The 22,526-nt window shown below is 35.7% G+C and overlaps 1 protein-coding gene across 3 annotated transcripts in view; it reads left to right on the forward strand.

The window, feature by feature from the left end:
- The window catches only part of LOC144438814 (serine/threonine-protein phosphatase with EF-hands 2-like), a 214,362-nt gene that overhangs the window by 112,960 nt on the left and 78,876 nt on the right, over positions 1-22,526 (forward strand). For all 3 annotated transcript variants that reach the window (XM_078127991.1, XM_078127992.1, XM_078127993.1), the window contains 2 exons: positions 2,383-2,429; positions 21,546-21,712. In XM_078127991.1, the coding sequence (XP_077984117.1) occupies positions 2,383-2,429; positions 21,546-21,712 (214 nt within the window). The remainder of the gene's footprint in view (positions 1-2,382; positions 2,430-21,545; positions 21,713-22,526) is intronic.

Here is a 22,526-nt window from a genome sequence, read left to right on the forward strand (position 1 = left end):
TGACATACATGTGCATATTCATTGTTGTCGTGATATGATCCAATATGGCTGCCTGGCAGCGATTTTGTTGGCGCAGTTTTCATGTCCAAAACATGAGAAAATAGAAGACCGAGGCGGGGTATTTAAGTGATGCAAACTCACCAAAAACAATTTTTTTTCTTGGCCTTAAAATAGGTTTACAATGGGCGAGGAGTTCACAAACAGGTGAAATATTTATTATCGTTTCAATTTCATCAGATACCGTATGGACATATCATTTTCAAATTTCACACACTAATGTGCAGATGAATAAAGAGCTATCGTATCTTTTCAGATTTTTTATTAGAAGTTTAGGAAGTATTATAGTGCCCTTGAACCGTCTCCTTTTTACCTTGTTCTTTTCGGATTTCTCTCGATAACAAACTACTGCTGTTTGTTGCAAGGCTTGTATCGTTTATCTAGCTTGGTATCTCAGGAAATAAATACACTCTCACATATTTATCAAGTGTAATAATCGACTATCATTTATACCGAAATGTATGTGGTCAAAATATGGAAAATAGACCAATCCTAGCCTACGAAGAAAATTTTGCAACAATGTATCAATATTGGTGACCTATACATTGACTGCTATATAATTAGTGTACAGTGAAAGTTCAACACTCAACAAAAGCTTTATAACTTTCCCATAGTGATTAAAGGAGTGTGAAATAGTCTACATGTACATGTGATGAATAGACAAACCGACCTGTAATCTTGTGGTGAATTAAGTGGGACAGAAGGAAGTGTAACATGCACATGCCAATGGTGGTGTTAATGCGACAAAAAATGTGTTACAAAGTTGATGAAAGTTGGAAGCAGAAACTTTAGGTTTTGGAGCTGATGGTACGTCTGTCAGTCGAAATAGAAATTTAATGTATAAATTACACACTTTACCCAGTGACGAAGTAGGGCAATAATATCACTTGACTGTATTAAACTTGTTAAATTGTTACGATGCTTACCATGAAGTATGTAAACATTCTGATGTGTACTTATAGCAATGTTATGTGGGTTAATTTTGTTTATTATTTGCCATGGAAACTTGTGTACATATCCTGGCTACATAGGGGATCACAAAAGTCGAGTGAAGTCGAGGATGGCAAGCTTTCCTGTGTTGAGAATATGAAGCAGGCATTTGAATAACATTTTGACAACTAACTATCATTGGGACTTGAAAAAATCACAGATGTAGAGTTAAATTTCTTGCAGAAATCATGAAATTGCAAGACTACCCTTACGGAAGGCATTCAGTTTAAATCTAATGTTCATTAGTCACAGAAATAGAATATTGGAAGCTCAATGTCTTTCACTGATGCTTGTTTCAATGAATCATTTGCATAGTTTATGATTTTTAGCACGACTGAACTGAGTAATGTATATCAATCATTACCATGCAGTCAATGGTTCACACCTAAACGACAACAAACATTTGTCTGGACTTACTAATAAACAACTAGATAATTTGGAACTACTCAATGACAACCTAATGTAACATTAAAAAAGTCGGGACTTATCAATTATGACGTACTAACTGCTCGAACTTCGGAGCTTACTCAAAGCCTAGCCAGGTTGTAATGGTATGGTTGAGGTCATCAAATTGCAAAGAACAATGAAAAACAGCTGAACAACTTCCTGTGGACACGCAAGGAATGGAAACTTTTTCTGAAACTAGTTCTACTACCTACTCATCACAGCCAGTATGGATGACACCCCGTCACCTATGTAATAAGTATATTCCACCCCGTCACCTATGTAATAAGTATATTCCACCCCGTCACCTATGTAATAAGTATATTCCACCCCGTCACCTATGTAATAAGTATATTCCACCCCGTCACCTATGTAATAAGTATATTCCACCCCGTCACCTATGTAATAAGTATATTCCACCCCGTCATCTATGTAATAAGTATATTCCACCCTAACTGAAAAATAATGTGAATGCCTTTATTCATACCTCAAAAAATGTCTGCCTATCATGTACTAACTTTAGGGTGGTTACACATACAGACTTGGCAATTAATTTGAACATTCCATTATGCGATACCCAGCAGTACTTTCAGTGCATTGATTTAGTAATGCAATCCGACTTTCAGCAATTTTAAGCATAGTTTGAAAATGGTAGAAACATTCTGAACTAACATAACAGCAAAATCTATTGTTCCAGTTGGGCCTGTCTTTCCAAAATCTTCCTGCCCAGCCTGATGTTTTACTGGCCATGGGCCACTTTGCTGGCATTAAAGAGCCTACGAAATGCTTTAACTTTTCGTTGGCTGTTTGATTTCCAGCCATGTCTGGAGGTATATAGTATACATCTCTGGTCTCTATTAATTTGAATTGAAATATTTATCTTCCACACAGGAGATCTGCATGGTAAGATTGATGACTTGTTCATGATCTTCTACAAGGTAAGCTTAATAATAGATTACATCCATGTCTGGCTCAATTATAATGAATGTTGGTGCATACATGTATAATGTTAGGGGTGATGTATAAAACTGATTAGTTTTTGAGTGAGATCTGTTCAATTTCATGATAAATAGGGCAATTTAAATATCAATGAAATTGACTAATTAACCAATATCTTCAATTTCAATATAATTTAGTACATATGAAAAAGGGCATATGTCCTATAAAGTTTGTTGATTTCGCTTAAAGATTTAGTGAATAATAATAATAACTTATAAGTTAACTGGTTAATTTGCATAATGAATGAATTTTTTATAATTAGACAATATGTTAACTATGTAAAGTTTCAAACTTCATACAGTTTCATGTCATTAATTTTCCAATTAAGTAGTACGTACATCATGTATAGCTATAGTTCAGAGGTTTGCATTCCAACAATGTGTAGGCCCATAAATCTACGGTTTTGCCCTTACGAGAGATATTCAGTTTAAATCTGGTAATACCTCCCATACCTTACAAAAATGTGTCTTTTTGGTCAAAAATCTTTAAATAATGTTGGTTTTAATGTTGGTTTTTATATACTGTAACGTTTTCCCACTCTGTGCTCAAAGCGCTTTACAATTACTATACCTGGCATGGATCTATAGCGACACAACTTCTCTTCATACTTCCTCAACTCCCTTTATAAGCGCATAGAATTAAATCATTCACATTGCAACCTCTATCCTACCAGGTTCCCAATTATAAAGCTGGGTTGACTGAAGTAAAGTCGTGGATAAAATCTTGCCCAAGGACTCAGAAACAAACAACAGCGATGTTTGCCCATCATGACTCCAAAACTACTGAGCAGATTGGGCTAAAATTTAATGGGGATGCATTTTGAGATGTATAGATGAAGAACTATTAAGCATGTAATGATCTATCAGCAATATGCAAATTAGGTGTGAAATAGAAAAATGAAACAAGACTTACCTGGAAGTTGAAGTTTGATTGAAATTCTACCGAATTATCGCGAGCACTGAGTGGTCTCGTGATATAGTTGTGGTGATGCAATCTTTAGCGTTCAAAGTATATTATGTGCACATTAGGATTGATGTACATGATAATTATAGACTGGTTTATTTCCATTCGGGATTTGGGCACGTGATCACTCAGTGCTTGAGATAAGTCAGTAGTATATCAACTAAATTCAACTTCCAGGTAAGTCTCCTTTAATTTTTCTATTCTACCTCATTATCATGCACTTCCTAATCACGTGAGATTTCAAAGCCAACTGATAGGCACAGAATGAAAATACAATTTATCAAGTCAAATTCTTTGATTTAACTCTGTGACCCAATCTACCTAATAGTCATCAAAAGTTTATCTGGTTCATAACACCAACATTTTAACACTCCATGTGGAAAGTTGTCATCATTAGTTACAGGTTTGTCATAAAACCTAGCAAAAGTACAACTAGAATTCCAGTTAGCAACATTCATGATTTCATGAATAGGCACATCATTTCTCTTTGCTGTGGACACTGAAGCTGCTCTTGTACTGTGCGGCTTAAAAGTTGTTATATCTATACCTGCCTTTATTAATACAATTTTGTGCCATCGACTGATGGTATCTCTTAACACTACATTGAATGGGTGAATGTAACTGATAAATAATTGTTTATCATTTCCTCTCAACTCAGAGGTTCTACTCAAGTACTCTCTTAGAGTTGTCACTACACAAAGCCTCCTATCAGGTGGATATGCAGATAGTTTGACAAGTGGTACTTTGTAGTTTGGTTGGCTTTGTTTCAAGGGTGCTGCTATTTGAAATATGTATGATGATTTGCCATTGGACATATCATTTAAGTTCAATTATGTACAAAGACTGTCCACTTTGTGTAGAAACTATAAAAAGCAATTAAAATTATTAGTCTTCAATGTCAGATCTTTCAAAGTTAAGTTTTTAACTGGTGACACTGACTGTAGGTACTTCAACACCACTCTAACATCCAATATTTTGGTGTATCTTGGTTGTGTTGGACAGACTTGGTATACTCCTCTGAGAAACTGAATCACTAGATTTGATGATAGTGTATTGTGTCCATCAATTGTGACTACCGTAGTTTGTGCACATCAAGCTATTATATAATTCTGTTAAAAAGTCTAATACCTCATTTACAGGTGGTCGAAAAACTTCAATCTCCGTCTTACAATAGAATATTTGCCATTTCCTGATACATGTTGCATATTGTTTCTTTGTCCCTTTCCGCCATGATACTTTTGTATAATAGTTGAGATGTGTTAATAGTTGAGATGTGTTGATGCCATCAACTGTGCCAGCATTTCTTGCTTCCAACACAGTGTTCACTATTGACAAAGTGCCAATTATACACTTCACTATTGCTGTTTGTATTTTTAGCTCCGCTGTCAGCGAAAGCTGAAAGCGTAGCTTTAGGTATAGGTGGGTATAGAGGTATAGAGTATAGGTGAATCATTGGTGTCCGTCAACTTTTTTTATTTTCATCATCATCTCCGAAAGTGTCTGTCAGAATACTTCCATATTTGGTGTGCATGTTCCCTGAGGGGAGGCTATTCAGATTTGTTCATGCCAAGTTGATCTGTGCCATTTTCAATTTTTTACGATTTTTTTCAAAAAATGATATTTTCATCATCTCCTCAAATACTACTTGTCAGATTGCTTTGATATCTGGTGTGTTGATGCGCAGAGGGTAGCTTACTCAGATTTGTTAATTTCAAGTCAGCACATCTTCTCTTCTATTTTTTATGATTTTTTTTTTGAAATTTAACAAAAAAATTAATATGTGACCATTGTGAGCATTGTGAGCATTGTGACCGACGCCATATTGGAAATCAGTCCACGAGACTTTAAATAAACTGCCACTTTTCAAAAGACACTATTGACGACAAACAAGCAATGTAATATGTGCTATAGTCATAATTCTACGTATTGTGCACCCAAATGACAAGTGTTTGTTCTAAACAGGGTTGTAAACTTCAAATCCAAATTCTGCACCCCTTCTACATAATCAGCCAGTCCGCAATACCCTCATTTGCACACAATCTATCCTCCAGATAGAGACCGTTACACTTTGAATGGCTGCTCACGGGCCTTATTTTTGGGTATTTTTAACTCGCCGTAACTTTCACTAGAGTCCACCATTTTAGATACTGTAAACGCCTAAACTTCAACTGACATCTCTTCTTTCGTGCCAGCAAAATAAATTTTGGCATTACATTTAGGAATACCAATTTTCCGACGAATTCGGGACACATACTTGAGGCCCTGAAATTTCGACCCGGTTTTTCGCTCATAGTTTCCTCAATACAGACCGGAAAGTTTACAAATTTCACAAAAAAGGTGGATTTTTATGTGTTTTAAATAACCATGGCAAGTAAATTTAGTAGGATCATTGTGTAACGGTCCATTCAAGAATTTTCGGTAGAAAACGACTGATTTTACCCGGAAGTTGAAGCTGACCTTGTTTGACCGGGCGATTTTCCACAGCAAGCAGCAACGCGGGAGTTCTTGTACTCAATAAAATCACACTTCAGACCCACTATAAAAGTTTGATGTTTTCAGATAACATATAAGTTGTGATTAAGTCTATATTGTCGTGCAATTTTGAGTGACAGTGAACTAGAATGAAGACAACTCGCATAAGCAAGGCAAGGAATGCCTAGGCCATAGGCAGTACGTACAGTGAATCGACCAAACTTTGTTTATTGGCCAACAGTTTACATATAAACACAGATAACTAGTGTTAGTTATCTGTGATGTAAACGACATGAACATGTCTTGCCATTTCCAAATTGCAAATATTTGGCAAGTAAAAATAATTAAAATAATTACAACTTTAATTTGGCTTCAGACTTTGCATTATGTTTTGCATATCTTTCCCCCAGCGTTTTACATGTAAATCCGAAAAGCTTCTCTCTAGTCACGTCAGTGATCATACCGGGGCTGCTTTGAGTACGAGCGAGGTGAAGCATGTTGAGGTATTTTGTTGAGAATTATAAATATTGTGAAATGTCAAGTACAAGGTTTAAATACAATGGAATGATGAAAAAAAATTGGCGAGTCTGCTGACAGGTGCCAGTCACAAGACACTCAGTAAATTTAAATATTAGATGATGTTATGTCTTCTATAAGTTGATTGTTGTTGACAATTAAGCTTATGGACAATGTTTTTGGTAAATTTGTTAGAAAATTGAAATTCGAATTGCCTCAAAATTATTTTAGATTCCTAGTTTACTTCATTCATAATTAAAATTTTCCAGGGTTAAAGCTGTAAGACACTGGAATTATTCATAGCCAACCTCAAAAATCCTTTGTGTGTGTGTGTGTGTGTGTGTATGTGCACATTTCCCAGTCGTTATTCGAGATTTTGTGTAATTTTCATAACAGTAAATTTTTTTATAAAATGGTGACTATGGTATAAAAGTACAATATTTTACCAACTTTCTGTGTAAAATGTGTTGTATAGTGAGACATCATATGAAACCACTAACCACTTTATTACATCGCTACCAAAATAAAAACCAAAAAGAACAGCGGAGCTATTCTGACCGATAGGTCGCTTGTTTGTAGATATATGTCACCAGACCGAGTTTCTGAAGTCAACTGGTCCCATATAAGCTGATTAACTCTGGTGGTTTGAAGTGTATCACAGATCTCTGGCCTTACGTTTGTTTCATATTTCTCAGCCAGTTTATCTTCATTTGTGATTCCTTCTCTGAACACTATTTATGTCTGTCAGCTGTGAATTATTGCACCGAAGCACAATGGTCCACTGTACAATATTTTACCCACAACTCTCTCTGATTTGTACTGTTGGACATCATCTCCTTGAAGTCAGACAGAGCTCACCTGTGTACTATGTTTTGTAAGAATATTTTTGTCATTTGGAAAACATAGAATTGGCACTGATAAGTTTCTGAATACATATTTTCATTGGTTCTGGTATCTATGATTTATTGTAGAAGGAGTAGCAATTTTAGAAATTTGTCAACAGATTTTCGTAAAAAATATTTTCTATTAAACTAAGGAAAATATATGCACCTGTTATGACTTTGCCAAAGATATAAATTTATTTGAATAGGTATAACAAAAGAAATTTACATACTAAAACTCATCATACACACTGTCTACCCAAGCTAGTGATACTTTGACATTGAAAAGTGTTTTATTCACAGTACATGGTTCATTTAGTTGTTAGTACATTTTTATGCAAAGTTCAGAATTTATTTTTTATTCCTAAGCGTATTTTTGTTACATATTGATTAACCGTAATTACTATGCTTAAAATGTTGACAAATATGGTTATTAAAGAAGGAACTTCCAAACATATCAATCAGAGAGAGTTGTGGGTACCTTCTATGCATACCAATCAGAGAGAGTTGTGGGTAAGGTATTGTACAGTGTGGTCATTGTCTTTGTCATTGTCTTTAGAATTATCGGAGAGCTGGACATATGCTACATACTGTATCACTGTCATTACTAGACGTCTTGGAACGTTTTCACCTAGGCTCATCTGTGAGTTCATCACAAGACGTAGACCCATTAGGGTTATCCTCAAAGCCACCATATTGACCACATTATGTTCGTAATTATATTGTTAATTTGAGCAAATGAGTTTGCCATTATCTCTTGCAACACTCATCATTGACTGTGTCATGAGGTCGTTTAGAGTTCTTGTTTCTTTGAGCATAAGCATTTCTAGGGTTTCACTTGAGCACTGACTTACCCGCTGTGTCTGTATGCCTGAACTTGTAGTTGGGTTAGGGTTAGAGTTCTTGTCGGTAGATTTTGAAGAGGACGAGTTCTTAACCTTTTGCTGTTTACCCAAGTTTGTCTTTTTCAGATTTGTTCATGCCAAGTTGATCTGTGTCATTTTCAATTTTTTAGGAATGTTTTGTCAAAAATGAGATTTTCAACTTCTCAAATGTCAGATTGCTTTGATATCTGGCATGTAGATGCGCAGAGGGTAGCTTACTCAGATTTGGTAATTTCAAGTCAGCACATGTTCTTTTCTATTTTCTATTTTTTTTTAGTATTTCTTAAATATGTAAATTAGATACCGGTACATCATCATTTTGTCTGACACCATGTTGGAGAGACCTGTAGCATATGTCCAGCTCTCTGTAAACTCAGTATACACTGAGAGATTCATTTATTCTTGAACGATACCTGTGAACCATGTAATCATCTCAGAGCATGCAGTGAACAGTAAACTTTGGTGTGTTGGGATCTTTGCTCAGCTTTTGTCTTGTTTCATGGTAATGGCTAATGTAAGAGAAATAGTTATTAAAGTGTGCTGGGAGCACATTATAGAGTGCATCATGAACAAACATGCCGACTTGAAATTCATACTGTTTAAAAATACCGCCAATGGCGTTGTAGCACAACTGTACAGTTTTTAAAAATGCTAACATGCGAACAATAAGTGTTCATTTGGTGAATGACTATCCAGTTGCCTATCCAACCATGTTGCTATCTTTACGATATATGCTATCATTTGGCTGTTGCTATTGATGTGGTCTTGTTGCTAGGCATATTTACATATATTTTTTGAATGTTTATTCAATTGTCTATTAATCTCCATTGTTATCTTCACAATATATGTGATGATTTGGCTGTTGCTATGGGCGTGGTCTTGTTGCTAGGCACACTTGCATACATTTTTTGAATGTTTATTCATTTGTCTTCTATTCCTGTTGTTATCTTTGCAATATATGTGATTATTTGGCTGTTGCTATGGGCGTGGTCTTGTTGCTAGGCATATTTACATACATTTTTTTGAATGTTTATTCAATTGTCTATTAATCCCCTTTGTTATCTTTGCAATATATGTGATCATTTGGCTGTTGCTATGGGCGTGGTCTTGTTGCTAGGCACATATGCATACATTTTTTGAATGTTTATTCATTTGTCTTTCTATTCCTGTTGTTATCTTTGCAATATACATGATTATTTGGTTGTTGCTATGGGCGTGGTCTTGTTGCTAGGCAAATTTACATACATTTTTTGAACGTTTATTCAATTGTCTATTAATCCCTGTTGTTATCTTTGTGAAATACACGACCGTTTGGCTGTTGCTATGGGCGTGGTCATGGTTGCTACGGTATTTGCATACATTTTTTGAATGTTTATTCATTTGCCTACCATATGATGTTGTTATTTGACCAAAATATACTGCCATTTGGTTGTTGCTAAGGGCGTGGTCATGGTTGCTAGGGCCAATTTTGTCAAAATGTTTTGAAGAATAACATGCAGAAGCATCTCACCAAGTTTCAGACTCGGTGACCAAGTACTTTTTGAGATATAAGTTTTTGACCAAAAATGAACATTTTTACACCTAATTTGCATATCACTCATGGAATCATGGTATGCTTAATATTTCTTTGTCCATACATCCCTAGATACATTCCCATTAAATTTCAGCCCAATCTGCTCAGTAGTTTTGGAATTATAGATTTTTAACCAAAAAGACACATTTTTAGCCCTAATTTGCATATCACTGATGGAATCATCCCGTCATTGACAAATCTTACTTTACATCCCCTTAAGAATGTTCCCACTAAATTTCGCACCAATCTGCCTAGTAGTTTCTGAGTTTAAGTTTTTTGACCAAAAATCACATTTTTTGACCCAAATCACACATCTGTGATGCGATCATTTTGATTTGAACAATTTCCCAACTAGACACCCAAGGTAATGGACCCACCAAATACCATGGCAATCGGTTCAGCAGTTTTTGAGTTTAAGTTGTTTACACACACACACACACACACACAGACAGACAGACAGACAGACAGACAGACAGACGCCGGGCGATCCCTATAGCACTACTGAACCTCAGTTCAGTTGTGCTAAAAATGTCAAGAATGCCTACTTTGTGGAGAAGTGGACCAGTATGTGCATCATATTTCATACGTGTTATGACATGCACAATTTTCTTTTGTACCAGCAAAATATCTCATAAATATGTTTTATATGTACTGCCCCAAATTTCAAGTCCATATGATATATGTGTGGTAATATAAGTTGTAGATGTACCAACTAAATATATTTAGAGAACTGTAGGCGACATGGTCTTTACTGATGTGATGTCCGTTTATTCAATGTCCATAGATGAAACCATATACAATCACTCTTATTAATTCAATTTTGAAACATCAATGCTATCACCAACACCGACAACAACACCGTAAGATCTAATAAATGAAAGAAACAATGCTTGTTTACACTAAAGTATCTATGGTAATACTGGCATAAAACGGTAAAATGACAAGTGATAAATCGACATAAAAATCACTACAAAATATCCATTGATGTAAGCGGAAACGAATACTGTACCTCGTGGGCCTTTTTAGTTGGAAATCTAATGCCACAAACTTCAGTAAACTTCTCTGGTGGCAACTCTCTCTGTTCCGTTGTCCATACAATGTGACCGCTAATAAAACAACTATGAACGCATGAGTGGAAAAGTGTCTATGGAGGGCGCAGCATCTTAACTAGTAGTACTTAGGAATTATAAGTCTGTTGCATAAGTGTTGTACAGCATAAGAAGAACTGAGATTGGCACTGTTTCTCTTAACTTATATAAGATACCAACAAATTTACAAATTTTCTTCTTAATTTCAGTGGTACCTTGCCTCCACGTTAAAGTGTACATGCAAAGGTACAAACTTTTTTTCGTAATTATGTTTATTTTGCCATAAAAATAAAGGAAATCGGGTTTGTAATAGTACAATATAATTCTAACACGAGAAATTGCGCGAAAAATGAGGCACTCTTGGCTCAGCCACAGAGCACCTTCAGGTAAGTACCTCTCATTTGCATATGGATAGGACAGGATTTGGAACTTTATGACGTCAATACAGGAACACAAACGCATTCGTCAGTGTATCTTTACATGTAAAGCCATTATGGTCGAACCAGAAGGTCAACTTCAAAACCCGTTTTCGCCAGAACCCGACGTTGAATATTGATCAGATTCCTCAAGCGTAGAGCAATACACTCCAGCATTAACACCTGATGGTGTGATTTAGCCAAATTCATTCGAACCGACCGCTAGCAGTAACGATAGTTCCTCTGGTAGTGAATGAGTATGTCCTAGTGAAGCCGTGTTGTTTATAAATTACATAAAGTGAATGCTGTTATCAGCGTCCTTTGTTGACATAACTATTCAATGGGTGGAAAACAGCTCCTGCAGACAATGTAATCGAAACGAAAATTATGTAATATTTCCATACCCATCAAACATACAGAGAATGAGAATGGCTTCAAGAGTTCCCCATAATATTCTCTCAAGTTGTTCAAATGTAGCATGTGTCGTAACAGTACATTCAATCTATGACCATTCAAAATCTTCGCGAAAGTAGACCCACAAATTCGTTAGAGCAGAACGTTTTGTTGGATAACCGTCCCTCTTGAAAGCTATGTGTACACGTACTTTATTTCATTTTTTACTGCGTTCATTACCATCCACACAGTGACATGAAGTGGTTTCATCTTCTTTCAAAGCACGGCCCATGTTCACTGAAGCCGGCCGTACTGTGGTGTATTGTCTCCGACCATTTTTGTTTGAGGTTTTTATGGATAGACATGTCTTACCTCGTGGAAGTTATTTGACCTGGGAGCGTGAAGCTTAGTGCTGACTGTACTTTGCTGTGTCCATCCACTTTTGACATGTGATTGGTATGACACAGTAATTGTTCATGTAGACAAAACAATGGCAACAAAAATAGCAACATTATAATGAGCGTTGTGTCTTTTTACTTTGATATGATTCCGACGATGTATGTGATGTATCACAATGAAAACGATCGACTCCCAGCAACATGGAAATCAAAACATACAGTCGGACTACGTACGCATTGTTTAAAAACAAATGCTATCGTAATGAAACTATTTTATGAAGCTAACTTGCTTTCTTGAAAACATTTCAAATTATTTTATTTTATTTGTCTTCCTTTTTTCGCTTTGATCATGGCTACACCGGTGGCGTGGAGAACCCCGGCCCCTGTAACATTTACTGGCTTTCACTGTATGGCGTCACTGTCCAGTTTTTACGTGATTTCAACTGCCTTCACCCATTATTACTTACTCAGTTATATCACTCGGAAATGTGTGTAGGGTGATGTTTCACTGCGGGTGCTGCTGACAAAACACCAAGGAACCATTGTTGTCGGAAGACTAAACTGGTACACCACAATATGTACAGTTACAGATAATACTATGTGGCAAGCGTAATTAGTAATTCATAAGTAAACATTACACAAAGGCTTAGAAGGCTTTTGTAACACGTGGGACCTCGACACCTTTCGTGAGCTGGTTGCGGTGCCGAAGTTAGTCGAAGCACATGGGGATTAAGGGGGCAAGTATTTTTGCGACTTTCTTGCCAATGCGCGCAATATTTAGAGGTATGAATGCAATTTCATTTATTTTTATGGCAAAATAAACATAATTACGAAAAAAAGTATGTACCTTTGCATGTACACTTTAAGTAGACAAACACCAATAAAAGAAATATTCTCAGTTTCCTTTACCACTTGCCTTTTCAAATTTATACAATCTTGGGTATCTTTAGTACTATATCTACTTTTTATTAAAATGTATTCTGTTTTATTACTATTAATGGTCAGTTTATTGGCATTACGCCATTTGTATACATTTTGAAATTATACATTTGCTTGACCAAGAGATACAATGCTTTGCTTTGAGTCTACAGACCAAACTAAGTTCAATTCATCTGCATAAAGTCTGAAGTTGAAAAAATTTGAGGAATGTGGGATGTCATTAATATAAATCAAAAACAAAACTGGTCTATTCAGATTTGTTCATGCCAAGTTAATCTGTGCCATTTTCAATTTTTTATGATTTTTTTTTCAAAATGATATTTTCATCATCTCAAATTTGTTAATTTCAAGTCAGCAAATCTTTTTTTTTCTATTTTTGGTGATTTTTTTCTTGTAATTTAAAAAATTAATATGTTAATGAGCATTATGACCGATGCCATATTGGAAATCAGTCCATAAGACTTCAAGTAAACTGCCACTTTTCAAAAGACACCATTGACATCAAACAAGCAATGTAATGTGTGCTATAGTCTTAATTCTATGCATTGTGTGCCCAAATGACAAGTGTTTGTTCAAAACAGGGTTGCAGACTTCAAATCCAAATTCTGCACCCCTTTTACAGAATGGTTCATTCCAGTAGGTATATATATGCTCTCGATTGACAAAGTCATGAAGTTGCCTATCCTGAAAGTGTCCACTGTCACTGTAGGGGACGATTTTTGACAGAGGCAGTCGTCAATAAAAACAATAATATTCATTCTAAAATTACCTCATTTTAAAGGGAAAGTACTTTGTGGTTCATTTATGGAGTTTGGTTTTTGTACAATATTGGTGGCAAAATCGCCACATCAAAATTGCCAATGTGGTAATGCAGCATAGAAACAAGTAAGGTCGACGTCAAAGTTCTTTTGCTAATGAGCCTTACCATATATGGAAATAAAGTAGTCATGAGATTGCAGTCCAGACTTTCGTTGTAATTTTTCATTAAAAGCTGGTGATGTGATGTCTTGTCGCTTTTTAAAAATCATTTTAACGGTGAAATATTGTGAATTTTCAAAAACAAATGATAAAAAGTTAATAATAGTATTTTGTGATGTCTTCTTCCTAATAATGGTTCATTTTAGTCGATGAATCTAGCAGCTCAAAAGCCGGTAGATGACCTAAATACCTTTCGCTTGACGCATATGACGTACCGTTGGAAGACACACGTGACACTAGCATTCTGCATCTCTGTCATTGAGATTGAACAATTTTCTGACAAGACATTTTCAGTTATGATTAGCGAAATATTTATTTTTGCTGAGATTAGTAAGTCTACAATTCCGATTTACACGATGTACTTGCCATGTCACATTGCGCTTTGAACACTCGACTAAATTTAGTCCAGCTTGCGTACGAAATGCTAGTCCTGCTTGCAGATGGGCATGGGTCTATATTACTCAATTACTGACACGACCCTCAACACTGAAGGGACGACCTTTTCCGTATGCAAGCAGGACTAACGAAATATGTGTACCACCTGCAAAGGAAGTCCATAGACTATTAAATTAAAATATCAGACGATGTTATGTCTACTGCAAGTTGAATGTTGTTGACAATTATGGATGGTATTTTTGGTAAATTTGTTAGAAAATTGAAATTTGAATTGCCTCAAAATTATTTTAGATCCCTAGTTTATTTCATTCATCATTAAAATTTTCCAGGGTTAAAGCTGCAGCTGTAAGACACTGGAATTATTTGTAGCCAACCTCAAAAATCCTTTTTTTTGTGCATTTCCCAGTCATTATTTTTCTGAGATTTTGTGTAATTTTCATAACTGTACAATAGATTTTTTATAAAATGGTGACTATATCATAAAAGTACAATATTTTACCAACTTTCTGTGTGAAATGTGTTTTATAGTGAGACATTATATGAAACCACTAACCACTTTATTAGATCGCTAAAACAAAACTGCATAGTGACGAGCTGAACAACTGAACCACTTCTACATGTTACCAAAATAAAAAATAAAAAAACAGCGGAGCTATTCTGACCGATAGGTCACTTGTTGTGTATTGATCGTGGTTTCATATGGTGATCGTGCTTTTAGTGTTGTTGCCCCCACTCTCTGGAATAATCTCCCACTCTACATCCGTCAGTCACCTACCTTATCTGCTTTTAAATCCAATGTTAAAACTTTACTTTTTAAAATTGCTTTTTAAGTGATATTTGTATTGTATGAATTGCTTACAGTGTCTTTGATCACATTTTTTTGTGGATACTGACGCTTTATAAATAAATTATTATTTATTATTATTATTATGATATTGGGAGAACTTTTGCTACTCTAAGATGGTCTGGGAACTGACCACACAAAAACAATAAATTGATAATGTGTGAGAGAGGGGTTGGAATCTCAGATTTATCTTCTTTAATTGATTTAGCAGAAATATTGTCCCACCCTGTAGCTTTATGTACATCCAACCTTGATATAACTTTTTCAACATGCCAGTTTATGATGGGCTTTGAATAAATGAAGGACTCTCTGACCGAGAAAATCAGTAAATTTCATATCGATATCAACATCTATTTTTCTAGGTTATCACCCACATTTTTAAAAAAACTTCAATGATATCATTTTGTTGGTTGTGGACAATTTCATGACCATCTTTGTTAACTCTCACTCTACAAGGATTGGTGAACTTTTTCTCTTTACTTTTGCCAATAAGATTGTTAATGACATTCCAGGTTTCTCTCATTTTACCCACATTAGAAGACAAAAGGTTCACATAATGGTGATGTTTGGATTTCCTGAGAATTTTGGTCAGAATATTTCTATATTTCTATAGTGGTTGAGTATTTGCGAATCAAAATTACTTTTGACCACTTGTTTATACATCTTGTATTTTGTTTTATCGATTTACGGATTCCATATGTCAACCATGGTTTGTCCTTTTGTCTTCTCTTACTCAAAACTTTACATTTCAATGGAGGACAAATGGCAATATTTACATCTGTACAGTTTAAGACTCCCTCTCAAGTCTCGGCCCATAAGTCATTTCTGAAGGCAAGATGATGTAAATGTGAGAAGTTCCTAGTGTACACAAGTGATTCGGTAAAATTTTGAGTCTTTGTAGAGTAGAAGAAAGCAAATATTGGATAATAGTCTGAAATATTGGCAACGATTATGTCCAGATTAATGTGCCTATCAACCATATTAATATATAAATGATCAATGATAGTTTTGGAGGATGCCGTTACCCAAGTTGGAGTAGAAATACACTGTTTGAACTTTAAACAAGCAAGTTTATCGATCAGATTACAAGTATTTGGATTCTGATCACTACCGACGTCTATATTAAAATTACCGAGTAGTATACATCCATTTTATTTTCTTTCAAATGGTTGTTGCTAAGGGTGTGGTCATGGTTGCTAGGGCCATTTTGTCAAAATGGTTTGAAGAAAATCTGCAGAATAACACTTTCAAAAACATCTCGCCAAGTTTCAGACGCACTGACCAAGTACTTTTTGAGACTCAATTTTTTGACCAAAAATGAACATTTTTACACCTAATTTGCATATCACTCATGGAATCATTATATGCTTAATATTTCTTTGTCCATACATCCCTAGATGCATTCCCATTAAATTTCAGCACAATCTGCTCAGCAGTCTTGGATTATAGATTTTTAACCAAAAGACACATTTTTAGGCCTAATTTGCATATTAATGATGGAATCATGTCATGAACAATTCTTACTTTACACCCCCTTAAGAATGTTCCCACCAAATTTCGCACCAATCTGCCCAGTAGTTTCTAAGTTTAAGTTTTTTGACCAAAAATCAAATTTTTTTACCCAAATCACACACCTGTCATGCGACCATTTTGATTTGAACAATTTCCCAACTAGACACCCAAGGTAATGGACCCACCAAATATCATGGCAATCGGTTCAGCAGTTTTTGAACTTTAAGTTGTTTACACACACACACACACACACATCCACACACACACAGACAGACAGATGCCAGGCGATCCCTATGGTACTACTGAACCTCAGTTCAGTTGTGCTAAAAATGTATGTAAATGTGCCTAGCAACAAGACCGCACCCATAGCAACAGCCAAATGATCACTTATTTTGGAAAGATAACAACAGGGATTAGTAGACAAATGAATAAACTTTCAAAAAAAATGTATGCAAATATTCAGTCAATTGTACAGTTGTCCTACAATGCCATTGGCACTATATTTCATACAATCTTATACATCACACCACCATGACTGGCGGCAATCCCCTGAAAACATCCATTGCGGGGATTGAGTCATCTCCAATGACTGCTTGTTTTGTTTAAATCATATCACAAAGTTTGGGAAAACTTAAACATTCACAACTTGGAAGTCATGATAGAAAAAAATTGATAATTTAATACATTGCAAATCTGTATCTGTATCTTTCTTGGCCGATTTTAGTCATTCAAGTGTCATTTTCCATCTTTCAATGAGATCTATCCAACCCCTACAGGTTTGATAAGCAAAATACACTTTTAAAAAAGCACCTGTCACAGCTACTATTTGAAAGTTTGACATAAGGTACTGACCACAGGCACTCGAATCAAACTGTATGATTTTTAAAAACAAATGTATAGTATTATAAGAGGACCACAATTTCATTGTATGGAACCACTAACCTCATTTTTTTACTTCACTAAAAACAAAACTGCATAGTGGAAGAGCTGAACAACAGGAGCACTTCTACAAGTTACAAAAAAAAAACTCAGCAGAGCTATTCTGACTGATGAGACACTTGTTCGGGAAGAGGGTTAGAACCACTCAACTCAAGTAGGTCAAATTCATCTTCATCTTCTGCTATTGATGAGACCGCTCCAAAGATGAGTTATCAGTCTTACAGATCCCAACACGCTTATGTGTTCATGCGTCGAAAGTTTGCAACACACTGAAAATTGTGTCCCATATGATCAAAAAGTGCATGATAATGAGGTAGAATATGAATTTTGATCAAAAACTTGTACCCCAAAAAGGACTTGCTCGATGGGCTGAATTTTGATGACATGTTTCTAGACATGTTATTCTACAGATGTTGTTTCAATTTTTTAACACAATTGATCATGATCCATGAACCATGGTCATACCCATAGCAACAACCAAATGCCAGCATATTTTGCTAAAATAACATCCTCTGGTAGGCAAGCGAGTACACATTTAAAAATGTATGCCAATATCCCTAGCAACTGAACATGCCCATAGCAACAGCCAAATGATCATATAATAATAATAATAATAATAATAATAATAATAATAATAATAATAATTTATAGTTTAAAGACCACTACACAAACATGTCTCAGTGGTCTAAACATTACAAAATGAGAAAAACTAGCAAAAGAGCAACAACAACAAAAATCTAGCATAAGAACACAATGAATATTTTAAAAGCGTCTCTAAAAACAAAATCAGATTTAAAAATTAGCAATCAATTTATAAACATCAGCAATAGCATTGTCGGAAAATATACGTTTTAAGACTCTTCTTGAAAGGAGCAAATTTCTCAAGTAGTCGAAGCTCAAGCGGTAAACTATTCCATAGTTTAGGAGCATAGTACACACTGAAAGCCCTGTCACCATATGTTTTAGAAGGTTGTTTTCCATGATCTTAAATAGAGAAAGGATTCAACCTGATTCCAACACTCTTTCTCGTATTATGTAATGGATGATCGATACTGATAACTTCGGACAAGTAGTTGGCGCTACTTTTCCTTGACGAATAATTTTGAAGATAATACAAAGAATTTTATAATGAACTCGCTGTTCGACTGGCAGCCAATGTAAATCCTTCAGCACTGGATTCACATCAGCTTGACGACCAATCCTCCATCTTGTCACCAATCGAGCAGCAGAGTTTTGAATATGTTGAAGTTTGTTCAATTTATATGCAGGTAGACCGAAAAACAAACTATTACAGTAATCTAATTTCGATGTCACAAAAGCATGAACTAATTTTTCAGCACTAGACTGGTCCAAGAGTTTTCGAATTTTACTCAACCGCCAGAGTGAATGAGACGCCCCCTTACAAACATAACGAATATGCTCATCCATGAGTCCAAATGAGTCAACCATCACACCAAGGTCATACACAACAGTTCAGTGATTGAGAAATCATGGCATCACCTATTCGTACATTAATCGAACCTGACTGTGAACAAACCGTGGGGTGTAAACCAGACAACCTCTGTCTTGCCATCATTGAGTGCCAACTTATTTGTTATTTGTTATACTGCAAAGAGAACAACCAATTTATTGACATAATAAACATTCAAAAATGTATGCAAATATGCCTAGCAATGAGGCCATGCCCATAGCAACAGCCGAATGGTGTTCATATTGCAAAAGTAACAACAGGAATGGGTAGGTAAATGACTAAACATTTAAATACATGCAAATATGCCTCACAACAAAACCACACCCATAGCAACAATCAAATGATAGTGCATATTGCATGGGTAACAAATATGGATTGGCATGTCGATAAACTTTGGGGGGAATATCACAAAGTTTACAGTTGTGCCAAAACATCATTGGTGTTTTATTAAAATGTATGCAAACATGCCTACCATCAGGACAACACCCATAGCAACAGTCATGATGACAGTATTGCAGAAAAGAAATATAGGGATCGCGTGACAAGTCAATAATTTTTTTTAGCACAACTGAATTGATACGGTTCAGTAGTGCTATAGGCATCACTAAGTGTCTGTCAGTCTGTCTGTTTGTCTGTCTGTCTGTCTGTCTGTCTGTCTGTGTGTGTGTGTGTGTGTGTGTGTGTAAACAACTTAAAGTCAAAACCTTCGGGACTGATTACTTTGATATTTGGTGGTCATGTTACTTTGGGTGTATAGTTGGGAAATTGTTCAAATTAAAATGATTGCATCAGAGATGTGTGTTTTGGGTCAAAACATGTCATTTTTAGTCAAAAAACTTAAACTCCAAAACTGCTGGGCAGATTGGCCTGAAATTTGGTGTGAACGTTCTGGGGGGGGGGGGGGGGGGGGGGGTTAAATTAATATTTGTTCATGACATGATGATTCCATCACGACGGATTTTCGCATTAGCGGTTCAAGTGCAACTTTCCCGACTTGGTGAGCCAGCAAGTCGGGTGTCATGGAAATTGTTTGCATCTCTAAAGCTATTTGCAATGTCGCTGATAATGGATCAGTAAAACTGATAACAACTGATGTAACTTTGAGCTTAGCTTTGCCTGATGTGTTATGTAGTGCTTTACCACATTTGTAAATATTGCCAACAAACATTATTCAGTGATAAGAAAGATAAGAAACACCACTTCCTAATTTGCATACTACTCATTACAGAATCAAGCCATTAAGGCTTGATTCTGTCATGAGTAGTATGCAAATTAGGGGAAAAAATGTGTCATTTTGGTCAAAAATCTTTCATTCCAAAACTACTCAGCAGATTGGGCGGAAATTTATTAGGGATGCATCTGGGGGTGTATCGATGTAGAAATATTAAGCATATAATGATCTCATCAGTAATGTGCAAATTAGGTGTAAAAAAGTGAATTTTGGCCAAAAATTTATATCTCAAAAAGTACTTGATCAATGAGACTCAAATTTGGTGAGATATTTCTAGAAGTGTTATTCAGCAGATTTTCTTCAAATATTTCGACACCATTGGCCCTAGCAATTATGACCTCGCCCTTAGCAACAAAAAACCAAATGGCAGTATATTTTGGTCAAATAACAATATCATCTGGTAGGTAAGTGAGTAAACATTCAAAAAATGTATGCAAATATCCCTAGAAGCCATGACCAAGCCCATAGCAACAGCCAAATGATCACGTATTTGGCAAAGATAACATCAGGGATTCATAGACAAGTGAACAAACATTCAATAAATGTATGCAAATATGTCTAGCAATATGACCACGCCCATAGCAACAGCCAAATGATCGCATATATAATGCAAAGATAACAACATGGTTGGATACGATAGGCAACTGGATAGTCATTCAGCAAATGAACACCTATACCTAGCGTGGATCAACGTGTGGATAAACATTTTTATTGTGCTACAATGCCATTGGTGCTATTTTTAAAGAATTGTCCCACATGGTTGCCTAGCAACAAATCCATGACCATGGCAATAGCCAGATGGTGATGTGTATGGCAGCAAAGGTAACAGGAGGGGTAGTTTGTCAAGTAGATTTTTTTAATGGCACAGTTATCCAGCAACTAATTGAAACTGCACATAACAACACTAAAATGATGCAGATACATATTACATACACATAGGTAAGAACAAGGATCTATTAATAATATGGATGTAATTTACCACATAACTCAAAAGCATAGAGGCTCCATTGAAGTTTCTATCCCCCATATTGTTTGGATGTAAAATTTCTTTTGAGACCTTGACTGACTTTCAGGATCAATAATCAAAATCCAGCCTTTTCCTACATATCACCAAGACTTTTTAGTATTTCAAATTGTTTTATGACCCATGTGTTTCCACAGAATGGCCTTCCATCAGCAGAGAATCCTTATATCTTCAATGGAGATTTTGTAGACAGGGGACCGAACTCGGTGGAAATAGCCATTTTATTATTTGCATTTTTCCTCATCTACCCAAATGAAGTTTATCTCAACAGAGGCAACCATGAAGACCATATAATGAACCTAAGGTAAGAATTGAATATTCATATTTTGAAGTAGTCATTTGCTTTCATCATGACTCCATCTTTCACTCAACTGTAAGCGCTGTTAGTATGCTTTAATTATAGTCCTATGTTTTAGTTTAAACAAAACTGATTCAAGAATTTGCTTGGTTTGTAATAATTCAGCCTCATTAGCACTACTGATTAACTGAGGCTCAATATTGCTATGAGCTTGAACGTAAAAAGTCTGTTTGTATGTTTGAGTGTGTTTGTTTGTGACTCTGTCTGTCTCTCTGTCTCTCTGTCTGCATGTAAACAATTTATAAAACTGCATGACCAAAATTGCTTTGGCATCTGGGAGGGGAGGGAATTACTTAGGGTATGTAGTAGTCTAGCTGCTAGACCTTGGGTGTTCATCCGAAACCTTGGGTGTTCATCCGAAACAGTACAATGGGTCGCTTTCAAGGGTGAACACCCAAGGTCAAGTCATCTCTGCAGTTCAGGGTTAAAAATAATTGCCAATCAGAGAAACTGGTTGACGACAAACACAGAGGACAATAACTAATTTTTTCATGCATACTGTAAAAATAACCACCAAATGCCTTAAATGATACGTGTGAATGACAACGTCTACTCATTCATCAATGTCACAATTACCATAAACCGATAAGACAGTAATTAGATATGTTTTTGTTATGATAACGTGATATTGATATTAGTATGTACACATTATAGAGGTCATGAGTTATTGAATATATTAACACATATATATACATATATAGCCCAACCCATGGCCATACGTCATCTCAATGGAATGTCAAGTCTGAAAATGACTTTAGCT

This window comes from Glandiceps talaboti, chromosome 8 (genome assembly GCF_964340395.1).
Source record: "Glandiceps talaboti chromosome 8, keGlaTala1.1, whole genome shotgun sequence".
Classification (NCBI taxonomy): Eukaryota; Metazoa; Hemichordata; class Enteropneusta; family Spengelidae; genus Glandiceps; species Glandiceps talaboti.